This window comes from Medicago sativa, chromosome 4 (genome assembly GCF_051527215.1).
Source record: "Medicago sativa cultivar Bolivia chromosome 4, Bolivia_mono, whole genome shotgun sequence".
NCBI lineage: Eukaryota > Viridiplantae > Streptophyta > Magnoliopsida > Fabales > Fabaceae > Medicago > Medicago sativa.
Window position 1 is genome coordinate 77162643 of NC_140752.1, and position 13257 is coordinate 77175899.

The following is a 13257-nucleotide window of genomic DNA, read 5'->3' on the forward strand; positions in this document are numbered from 1 at the left end:
CAGGTGAATATTCGGTTATGGTGGTTCTCATCTCAGTGGGGACCAAATACAGATGTTTTGAGCTGCTGACACAAAAATCGTCTATAATGCGTTTACACCCACAAGAAATTCACCTGCGATTCTCAAATAGTACATGAACAATGCAAGGAATTCAGCAAGACTACTTATATAGCACAAGAAAATCTTATATACAAATAATATTGCAAGGACTTTGGGTTAATATTTGTTGATCCTGTAGGCTAAGAATGGGCAAAATAACAACAAATTGGTTACAACACTAATGTGTGATATGGGCTGGCACTAATAAGGCGATAGTCTAGAAAAATAGTAGTTTTAGCAATCTTTGTTGGTCTAACATGCCACTATAAGCAATCTTTGTTGGTCTAACATGCCACTATAAATTTGAGGGCGTCAATAATTGTCAATTTTATTTGAAATTATAAATTTTAATACGACGCTAATGTACTAAACTTTAATGCGAATTTACCTCTAAATGTTGGTTGGTGTAAATACTCTAGTTAGATCAATTTGGTTTTTGGATTTTGAGGTTTTTTCTCTCTTTTCTATTTTGCATAGAATGGATATGGATGGAGAAAGTTGGGAAATATTTGAGCTGGGTGTGTTTTTAGAATTCGCTAATGCGAAAATACAAATACTTGTGCCAAGAGAATCTTGTATCTTCAATATTAGGGATTTAACCTTTGCTTACCAATTAAATATAAAAATATTTAATTATATGATAGCCTTTAATTGATAGCCTAAAAATATTTAAATATTTAATACTTGTGACAATATAAAAATATTTACACGGTAATGCATACCAATTAATTAAATCCTCTGACACTCTTATGATAATGCATACCAATTAATTAAATCCTCTGACACTCTTATGATAAAAATAGTGGATGACTGATAAGTTATATGATAGCCTATAATTGATATTCCCTCCGTCCCGGAATATATGACTCATTTACTAAAAAAAAGTGCACCAAAATAACTGATCCATTTCAATTTTCAATACAACTTTCATCATTCCCAATACAATATATTCCACTTTCCCCTTTATTTATACATTTTTCTTAATCTGTGTGAAAAACCAAATTGGACCAGATATTCTGGGACGGAGGGAGTAGCTGATATCTGATACTGATATATGATAATCTAATCAATGTGTTTGGTAAAAGTAGTGATTCAACTAACTGATAAATGCAAAAAAGACATAAAAGAATATTCTTAAGTCATAATAAAATTTAAATCAATTAATATTTAAAATATTTAAAATTTATTAATTTAATGTATCATATTTATAATTTATTAAATTAATTTCTATTCTCTAAAATTCTGTTTTAAAATTATTTCCATTTCAGTTTTTATACTTTATATAAATTAACCAAAATTAGACATAGCAATCAAATATATGAAAACTAAACGTAACGAAACATTATTTTTTTCCTTAAACCTAACAATACATATATGACCAAAAAAAATATAAAGAGTTAAAATGGGTTTTAATTAAAATGATGAGGGTAACAATGAGACAAAAAAAATGATAAGTTATAAGTTTAACGTTACTTTTTTGTGTGAATTGAGTATCCTCTGCATGCAAGCTAAGAGACTAATCCTCGAGTCAGGTTGGGCGGCAATGGGTAAACTCTCCCTCAAGAGATTTAACAATGTTACATTTTTAGGTTCGTATTTAAACTCAAGACCTCCGGTTAAACTGAAAAGAGATCCTTTATCATATCATCAAAGTGCTATTGGATTAAACGCTATTTGAAATATCATCTAAAAAATAAGTTATAAGCTAGTAAAATAAAATAAGTTCGCGATGAAATGTCACTCGTTAAACAGGTTTTTCAATCATGTAAACTTATCTTTATATAATACAAAAGGATACTTCTATGAGCATAAGTACACGTGGCGCCTCATTTTGCATCTAGCATTTAATGCTCCTCAAACAAATTTTTTGCAATGCATTAGACTTTGATCTCCCTAAAAAAAAAAAAAGACCTTTTGATCAAGAAAGTTGACTTAATTATGTATTATGTATTATGTATCCATTGCATTTAATATTTTTATCAACCAATTAGAATGGATCATGACTCATAATTTTTTTTCTTAACCAATCAAAATAGATCATGTCTCATTTATTTTTTATGAGCCAATCAAAATTGATCTTGACATGATTTTTTTCCTATATATAGACAATTTGTTTTTCATTATCTTCATCTACCATCTTCCTCTCATAAAATAAAAGACATTTTGTGTCCATAATTTAGGTTTCGAGTATACTTTTTATGATTGTTTTTCATTGTGGTTGCATTTATGTGCTTTTTGTTATAGCATGTAGGTGTGAAAATTCTGTATTTAGTTTTCCTTCATTTTTTTTATCCAGTTCCTTTTTTTTTCTTCTTCCAATTAACTATTTGCATTTTCAGGGTAATAAAATTCATGCTATTGTATGAAGAAATATGATCTATAAATTTGAGAAGGATTTGAAGGAAGGAAAGGTCTACTTTGGTGTTGCGCTACAAATCTTGGATCTTATCAAACAACGAAACATGACTACAAACAAAATTTTTAGTTTAACACAAAAATGAAATTATGCGGAGTGAATAGTGTACCTTCAGATATTTCAGTTCAGATATTGATTTGGTGTTTCTTATTATGTCATTTATATGTATAATACTTTTATTTTGTTCGGATTAGTTTTTTCATCACAACATTATTTTCGATCTTAAAGAGGCAGTACAATCTATTTGGAGGCTTTGATAAACTTTTTTTTTTTTTAAAGAACGAGGCTTTGATAAACTTGATCATTTGTTATTTACACAAGTACAAAAAAGCAACCATTTTTAGAAAACTCCAATATTGTTTTAAACAATTGTAAATTTGAAACAATTAATTGGACTCAAAGTGGTTAATGAGTTCTACTAAAAGATGAATTATTTAAGAAAAATAATTTTTGTTAAGACTTTAATTTCCTCTTTGCTCGAATTACCCGGGTCCTTTTCCTTTGGGACCGGAGGGTTAACCCCAACAACAAAAAAACATATTAGATTTTTTCCACTATATTTTTAAACAAGTCTATGAATAACAAGATAAATGATACACATAAATGTATCAATCATGCAAGATAAATGTCTTTTGTTACTAAATGATTAATGATACACATAAATGCATCAATCATGCAAGATAAATATGGAAGCTATTTGTTTGACCAAATAAATGAAGGATATTATTATGAATGTGTTATGAATAATTGAAAAAGACATTTGTACACCCTCCGGTCACTAATATAAGCTAAAGTTTGATTTTTAGATTCATTCATTAAATGATGTATGTAGTCTTTATTATAGACTACATACGTCATTTAATGAATGAATCTAAAAATTAAACCTTTGCTTATATTAGTGACCGGAGGGTGTACTTTATATGTGTCATCACTTATATTATAAGTCATTCAAATGTTAACATATGTCAATGATAATTTCCAAGCCAAACAGATTCAATCACTTTAAAAAGGAGCAAGATGTAAAAAAAAAAAATTAGCGTTTATCTACAATATTCTTTTTTTTTTCCGGAATATTACAAGTTTTTTTTATAGTATATCAATGTATGCAACAAAATAATAGTAAATGCAAAAAAAAGTTATATATATAATCAAAACCGTGTATATTAATGTATATGCTCTTTGCTAAAACCATTTATTATTATTGAATGAATATGCATGTTTTTTTTTTGCTAACGAAATTTTTATTTTGTTTTTTGTTACTGCTAACGAATGAATATGCATGTTTGAACGCAAAAAAGTAGTATAGAATATGAAAGGTCTAGACATTTAAGAAAAAAATCTTATACTATCTATAAAAATGAATGAAATGAAGAGAAATGATAGCAACATACACTTTTCAACATACATTTTTTATTGGTTGCAATTCGCACGGGTTCTACCAAATCATGTGAGACCCATATAAATTTGGTGGAACTCAAGTGAGTTTTAACCAATCAAAAGAGTGTGTTAAAAAATGTATATTAAAAGGTGTGTTACTAGCATTCCTCATTATGCAAAAGAAATGAAATTATTTTCCATGAAAACCAGTAAAGGTTATTGTCCCCTTTTTCTTATTTGATTTCTTCAATTTAATTGCAATCAACATTTGGTCTTCACTGTTTTTTTTGCCAATCATAGACATTGATAAAATCAAGTGTACGTATTTTTCAAATGGAAAGGAATTATTTAGGAAAAACCTTGCATTGAATTATATCATCAGAATAAAAGTTGGAAATTAATATATTTTAATGTTTTTATAACAATAAAAAATAGCACAAGAAAAAAGCGCACCATACAAGTATGTTCCTTTTTTTACTCATATAAACATACTATCTTTTCCCCTAAAAAAACATATTCGTTTTTTTTTAATAATTTTATTTAGGTGAGATTTTTTTTTGGTCAATATCTCTCTTTATTTAGGTGAGTTGAGTCCAAAGATAAAACCTCAAGAATCAAAAAGAGATTACAATGTACTATCCATCGAGGATGTCCTAACACTGGTATTGAGAATTGTACTCATACTTTAATGGGGGCTGGAGTCAATTTATTATCAACTAAATCAACATATATCGACAATATAAGCACATTCTCAATCACGCTACAGATCTTTATATTTTTATCTTTATCTTTATAATAAACATTTGTCTTACATTACATATAAAGTACACATGACGGTCTCTCATTTCCTACCTCATTTCATGCTATGATATTTCATTTTTATAAAACAAAATATTCAAATTCTAAATTAAATGTTTTTATATCAGCATTTACACAAAAAATCAATTATGTCTATATTTGTTTTTTTTGGGTCAAGTTATACCGATATATGTTAATTGTGGGTGTTTACTAATTTGTTAAATAAATGTCTTTCAAGTGGTACTAACATGTTTTCCTAATTCAACTTTCAATTTATGGATTTCTCCCATTTAGTATCAAAAACATATATTCTTGCTCAATGAAGATTTGGTTCAATTGTCGTGAGTTTAACTTTTACTGCTAACGTGAAAACTTCTTGATGGGTGGTACGTAAGTATCTCGATTAGAGTTCGATAAATCTCAAAATCTATCCTAATTCAGATGAACCCTTGGAGTCTGACTCACTAAACTTTCACTTATAAAAAATAAATAAATTAAAAATAACAAGTTTTCTTTGCAAAATATATTCTTTTATTTTTTTTCAAATGTATTTGGTAGTTTTGAATATGTCCACCAACAAATTTTTCTTTTGGTGAATTTTAATGGAATGCTTACTAACAAGTATATATACATCATCGTTCATAAAAAAATAAATAATACACATCATCGTAAATATAGATATTTTCTTCAGTTTGATGTAAATATGATTTATTTTCAATTTAAATGACTGAATAAGTATACCACTTCTTTTTACGATCACACCCCTTAATTAAGGGAATGTTTAATATGACGTTTATTTTTACCATTTCTTTTTTACTTAATTAAAAAAATATCACATCATTTAAAATGTTAAATAAATATGTAATTTATCAGCTCAAGTAACACATCAATATTTTTCCATGGTTACTTTCCAGCAAATACCAAAAGTCTTCTCATCGATAATCACATTAGGCTAAGAGTAACCACAAAGATGAAATTGCACCACATCTCCATCCTAGTCTTTAACGCACTAGGTATATAAGTAATCTCATTTATATGTTTCTCACCACATACTCTTGCATCCAATATGAAGTTTTAACTCATATATGACATATTAACATATCTCCTTTACGTGTGAGACTTTGTACATTTGTAATATGGTAACATAACCAAATAAGATTAGAGAAAACATAACATGCTATAAAAGTGGGTTGGTGGTGATTTAATGGATGAATGTTTTTATTCTTTTCATTCACGAGAAGAGAGAAAGTAAATTAGAAAAAGATAGAAGACAAAAAAGCAATTCAAACATGAGAGAGATGATAAGAAAAAAACAAATGTTTGTGCTTTGTCTATGAGAGTATATAGAATAGAGTGAATTCCTGGTGATTTACGAGTTTGTTGAAGGAGTTCGAAATTTTTTAGTATATATTTTACCAAAACATTAAACTAAATAAAAAATGTCACATTGTTTTAATAATAAATACAACAACCCTTTATTTTGTCAAATTAGCAAAACATATGCAATATTTTTTCAAAAAAAAGCAAAACACATGCAATTTTTCATTGTCAAATCCAACCAAAGATTAGAAGTGAATGAATTTGAAATAATAGAGGTTAAATAAAAGATATAGCATGAAAGTGAATAACAACCAATAACTAAAATTTAAGATAAAAAATCAACAAATGTCATCCAATACCTAACAAAGTAGTTTATCATAATTTTGGGATAATGTTCAGACTTTCAGATGAGCCTACATTGAGTTAGATCACCATATTAGGTCAAAAGCAACCATATAAGTGAGATTGCCACACCACATCTTCACAAAAAATCTTAAGTCATTAAGCATATGTGTCATCTCACTTATATGTTGTTCAAAATTTACTATTTTATCCAATGTAGAACGTCAACTCACACTTGATACATTAACATATGTTAATCAAGTGTGTGACTATCCACATCCGTAAATATGTGACATAGTCAAATAAGGTCATGTTCAAAAAGGTAGTTTGATAGTGATTTCATGAAGGCAAATTTATGTTTATTCATTTCATGATAATAGAGAAAGGAAATTAAAAACAAAAAATAGAATACGAAAAAAGAATTTTAACATGATAAAAATGATTAGGGAAAAAAATATATGTAGCATGCTTTATCCGAAAAATTATTGGGAATAAACTGAGTTGCCGGTAATTATATGGGTTTGTTGAAGGGGTTGAAGATTTTTGGGTAATTATTTTACCAAAAAATTAGACTTAATTAATAAAGCGTCACGTCATTTTCAAATGTCTAATAAGCATGTGCTTTGTCAACTAACATAACACATCTGCATTTTTCCATTGTAACATCCCATTAAAGACGAAATGTAAAGTAATATTAAATGATAAAGGTTGAATAAAAAATGGCATGAGAGCGAATGACATCCAAAAACTATATTTAAGTTAAAAAAATAAATAAACAAATGACATCTAAACACCAGCAAAATAGTTCATCTTAATGTTGGGACGACATAGGGAGCCTATATTGTGTTTGATCCTCATATTATGCAAAGAACAATCGCACAATGGAGATTGACACCACATATCGACTTAAAATATCTAATGAGCTTATGAGCATGCATTTTTTTCAACTCAGCATGACACTTCTACATTTTTCAATTCTTAGATCCCACCAAAGACTAAGAGTAAAATGGTTTGAAATAATAGATAGAATAAAAAAACAGCATCAAAGCAAATGACATCCCTAAACTATAAATTTTAAGATGAAAAAAATTTAATAAATGATATCCAAAACTAACTAAATAGTTCATCATAATATTGTGTCTTTTGAGGGAGCCTATTTTTTTTATATATAATCAGTTTAGGCTAAGATCAACCACAAAAGTAAGATTCACACCACATCTTCATCTAAAATCTTAAGACATTATGTGCATAAGTTATCTCACTTATATTTTCCTTACCATCTACCATTGAATTCAATGTGAAACTATACCTCACATATGACACATTAACATCTCTCTTAAATGTGAGACTTTTTGCATGTGTAATATGGTGACATATCCAAATTATAAGGACAAACTGAGACCTAATATGAAAAAGGAATTTTTTACATGAGATAGATGGTAAGGAAAACAAGTAAGGGGTGTGTGCTTTAACCTTTAAAGTATAGCAAATGGATTGAGTTGCTTGCAATTTTGTAGGTATGTTGAAGGATTAGGAGATTTTGGGGTAATTGCTTTACGTAAAAAATAGACTCAATTAAAAAACGTCACATCATTTTAAAATTTCTAATAAGTATATATTTTTGTAAACTCAAAATAATACATTTATCTTTTTTCATTATCAGAATTCACAAAAGACCAAAGTTAAAGAATTTGAAATAAGGAATGCTGAATAAAAAAACAATGAATGTGAATGAAATTCAATAACTAAAATTTAAGATAAAAAAGTTAAACAAATGACATATAAAAACTAACAAAACAGTTCATCATGATTTTGGGACTTCTAGGGGATTATGCATAGAGTTTGATTACCATCTTAGATTACGAGAAACCTCACAAGTGAGATTGATATCATATCTTCGTCCAAAATCTTTAGGCATCAGGAGTCATCTCACTTATATGATGTTCAAAATCTATTATTCCATCCAATACAGAACTTTAATACACACTTGATAAATTATCATTCAACTATCCACCTCCGTAATTACATTACGTATTTAAATATGGTCAATTGAAATCACAAAATGTTCAAAAAATTTGGTTGGCGGTGGTTTCATGGAGAGGGGTTTATGTTTCTTTCTTCCATGAGAAGAAATAAAGAAAATTAAAAGAAAAAAAATCAAAAAAGAATTAAAACACAAGGGAAGATAGGCGAAAGAAAATAAGTATTGTGCATTTTTTTTTGTGAGAGTATAGAGAATAGTGTGAGTTGCTGGTTATTTTATGGGTTGGTCGAAGGAGTCCGAGATTTTTGGGTAATTATTTTACCAAAAAATTAGATTCAATTAAACAAACGTCACATGATTTTTTTTAAGGAAAACGTTACATGATTTTAAATTGTCTAATAAATATATATTTTTGTCAACTCAACATAACACATCGACAATTTACCATTTTCACCTGCCACAAAAGTCCAAAAGTGAATAAATTGAAATAATAGACGTTGAATAAAAAAAAAACATATGGAAGAGAATGCCATATAAAAACTAAACTTTAAGATGAAAATAAACAAATGACATCCAAAAACTAAAAAACCGGTTGATAACAATATTGTGATTTTCGCATAATCCTACATTGAGTTTGATCATCTCAACATACAAAGATAATCCACACACGTGAGTTTGACACCACATCTTAACCTAAACCTTAAGAAATTATGTATATGGATCATATCACTTATATGTTGCTCAACATCTACTCTCACATCCAATGTGAAACTCTAGCTCACAGTCAACACATCAACATATCTCACTTAAGTATAAGACTCTCCGCAGCCGACATTTGTCACTGGGATTCACCCATGCTTCATTCGCAAAACCGAGTTATAATATCATCATTGGACCTTATGGAAAGAGCCAGCACTGGTATTAATCTACTCATTAGACATAGAGCAACCACATAAATGAGAATAATACATCTTCATCCAATATTTTAATTACGACGAAATTCTAGCCCGTGCTTGGCACGGGTGTCCATACTAGTAAGCTATAAACTAATTGATGAGTCTTGCCAAACAACTCATGTATATAAATTTTTTCAATTATCCTCTTTTATAACTCCTAACAAAAAAAAGTCATCGTATATAAAAATTCAACTTTATTTTCAACTGTATATATACAGTATCGGTAAAATATTTAAAACTCAGATACACTTTCCTTTATAGATTTTTTTTTTTGACAAAACTTTCCTTTATAGATTGTTTAGCAAAAAAATAAGTCCATTCCTTTTTAAAAAATTCCTTCCAAAAATATCCAATTAACAATTACAATTTCGTAAAAAAAAAAAAACCACTAATTGCCAACCACAGATGCACCAATGAAAAATATGATTTTAGATAACAAAATCCAAACATAATTCGACAAAACAAAAAAAACATAATCCTAGTAACCAAATCTTCTAAATTTCTAATCATTATGTCAAAAAAACCACCAAATGCGCCACTACCTCCACGACGGCTCTACAAACACGTGTCATGGTCGCCTGACATGCTTCGGGAAGAAGCATGGCAAAGACGAAAGGAAAATCACCGCAAAAGCAGCAAAGACGGTCACCGTCACGTAAGCAAGAGTCTCTCGGAGTATGACTTGCAGGAACTCAAGGCTTGTTTTGAACTAGGGTTTGGGTTTGATTCACCGGAAATTGACCCGAAGCTATCAGATACTTTCCCAGCTTTGGAGTTGTACCATGCTGTTAATAAACAATATCATAATCATAGCATGTCACGATCTTCATCCTCATCTTCTATTGTTTCTGATAGCGATATTGCTAACACCACAACCATATTTAATCTAGGTAACTCAATCGTCGTAATTTGAATTTTTCATTAAATTAGAGTTATGTATTTTTTTAATTTTGATTAATTAATAGTTTTGTCGTTAATTCCTTAATATCAAAATTATAAATGCTTAAATTTAATCAAACAATAAACCAAATGTTGAACTCGGGTGGTTAATTAACTCGAGTTAGGATTAACGGTTCAAGATAATCAAATTCAAATTTTAGATATAAGAATCCTTGTTACCAGACTCCTGAGGGTTAAGACGACAAATTTCAATAAATAAATTTAATTGGAATAAGAATTGGGGCCTTTATTCGATGTATTTGTTGCACTTAGAATTGAATTTTGAGTGAAATTGGTTTTCAATTTGTTATGTAGCTGATGATTTGCCTGCAAAGAAGACTCGTTTGAAACAATGGGCAAAGATGGTTGCTTGTATGGTGCGACAAACTTCTCCATCATCTGCTGCAGGATCTTCTAACCCAGCTGATTGATACTACTTTATGGCATCTTTGCACACATATGAAGCTCATAGGGAAAAAGAGTGTTTGGATTGAACTGTGTTTTAATTTATTCATACATAGTCATGGATGTTCTCTTTCTAGTTTTTTTACTAGTTTATTTTAGGCTTAATTGCATGTTTGGTCCTTATGTTTATTTTAGTTTTCAAGTTGGTCCCTTACGTTTTGAAAGTTTTAAGTTGGTCCCTTACGTTTTAAAAGTTTTCAAGTTGGTCCCTTACGTTTTGAAAGTTTCAAGTTGGTCCCTTATGTTTATTTTAGTTTTCAAGTTGGTCCTTTATGTTTATTTTAGTTTTCAAGTCGGTCCAAAACATAAGGGACCAACTTGAAAACTAAAATAAACATAAGGGACCAACTTGAAAACTAAAATAAACATAAGGGACCAACTTGAAAACTAAAATAAACATAAGGGACTAACTTGAAACTTTCAAACGTAAGGGACCAACTTGAAAACTAAAATAAACGTATGGGACCAACTTGAAACTTTCAAAACATAAGGGACTAACTTGAAAACTAAAATAAACATAAGGGACCAAACATGCAATTAAGCCTTTATTTTATTTTATTTTGTGTTTTGTTATTTGGTTACTGGATTGGTTCTAAGTTTACTATACAAACATAATGTGCGTTTTCAAACTCAAAAAACATTAAATTAAGGTGTTGATTTTAGTTCTCTTGCTAGTGGTTGGATGCAAATTATTGCAAAGGGACTGGATGTTTATGATGGTTTGTTTGGTAGTAATTTTCATTGCACGTAATGATGGATTTTATTGGTCATGAATCCGACTCTTCACATTTGGTTAAAGTTACGCTCTATGAAACCCGGATACGAGATACGATACGGATACGACACTGCATCGATACGCCGATACGGAAAAATTTCAAAAATCAAGATACGATACGGCTGAGATACGTTAATAAAAAATTATATAATTAAATGTACAATATAAATTATAGACCCTAAGTGGTAACAAAATTAGGCATAGTCAACATAAATATATTAAGAAACAAAAGAAACTAGTCATAGGCTCGTAGCACATCAACATAAATATAAATAATATTGACGATTAAGAGAGTAATAATTAGTCAATTACATACACAATGTATCCCAAAAAGAGCACCATCAGTGTTATACTATATCCAAAAGGAACATTGTTAGTGCTATACTATATCGATCCAAAAAAGAAGCACTATATCCAAAAAAGAACAAATCATTGGTGCAGGATAATTATTGGATACTCTCCTGATACGTATCGGGAAGTATCGGATAATTATTTTTAAAAAAAATAAAATTTAATCTTCGGATACTCTCCTGACACGTATCGGGAAGTATCGGGCAGGTATCGGTGCAGGATACGCAGGGGATACGATACGTCATCCATTTTGAAGTATCGGGAATTCACATGTTACGCTTTTACATTCAACTGATGCTAAAATTATTTTAAATCGAAGCACATTGGGTTATGAAATATATTTTGGTCTATTTTATATGTGTGTTCAAATTTTAGTTTGGAACAGATCATAGAACATAAAATATTTCAAATTTTCAACACACATGTGACAACCTATTTCACAAATATTTGTATACTAAATGAAAACAATTTTCAAATACATGTATACTAAACGGTTGTTGTTAATTACAACGTGAAACTATGTGTATTTCTACAACAACAAATTTAGGCTCAGTGATTTGTGAGCTACAAAGTGTTTTCAAGAATGGTGAAAATGAAATTTTTCTGTCAAGAATGGTGAAAATGGAATTTTTCTGTTGTAAATACAGATTTTTAGAAATGTTGAAGATGTTAGCAAAAATTGATAATGGAAACAGTAAGGACAACATTTTTTAATCTCATGCTCTATTTAAGTGAAAATGGAAACATAAAATAAAACAGGCAAACTAAATTAGGTCTAGGCATATTGAGAAAAATCGATTGAACCCGTGTTATCCATTTTTTATTTTGAATGTCACGATCGGGTTGTGATGGTTGTTGAGAACAAAATCCTCTATTTGATGTTTTAAAGATCACAAACATTCTATAGTTTTTAACTTATTATCTACTAATATGTTTTGTGAGAAATGTTTCATGAAGAATGTTCTTGTTAAAGAGAAGAACATTCTAAGCTTATAAATAATCTCATCAAAGCAAAAGAGCAAAAAGTCACACATACACTTTCTGCATCATCATTGAAAGGAAGAACAAAATATTCCCCTTTGTCTCACCAAAAGAGGATAAAGAGCTACACTGATAATTGCCGCTAAAAGGAAGCAATCCTGTTTCATGGCAAGGCTTTACAACAAAAAGAATATTCATTGTCAAAAGGGCAAAGGCTCACGTGAGTCTTAAAAGAAAGAAGAAAATCCAAGTTTACACAGGAAGAACATTCTCAAGAATGGTATGCTGAAGTAACAACAAGATAAGGATGTCATCCTAATGCCACCATATCACAGCTGGCCTACAGTCACGCATGTGCTCTTTCCAAAACAACAGGAATTCAAAGAATGTCCTCCAGAAAGTTCTGCAACTCACAAAGGTTTCCTTTGAGCACTCTTGTTCGCCAAGCAATAAA

The 13257-nt window shown here is 29.5% G+C and overlaps 1 protein-coding gene across 1 annotated transcript; it reads left to right on the forward strand.

Annotated features, from left to right (window-relative positions):
• Positions 1 to 9494: 9494 nt before the first annotated feature.
• Positions 9495 to 10791, forward strand: LOC146932103 (membrane insertase, putative (DUF1685)). Its single transcript, XM_085708359.1, has 2 exons — positions 9495 to 10182; positions 10547 to 10791. The coding sequence occupies exons 1-2, from the start codon at positions 9804 to 9806 to the stop codon at positions 10660 to 10662; spliced, it is 495 nt and encodes a 164-aa protein (XP_085564485.1). The 5' UTR covers positions 9495 to 9803; the 3' UTR covers positions 10663 to 10791.
• The last annotated feature ends 2466 nt before the right edge of the window (positions 10792 to 13257 follow it).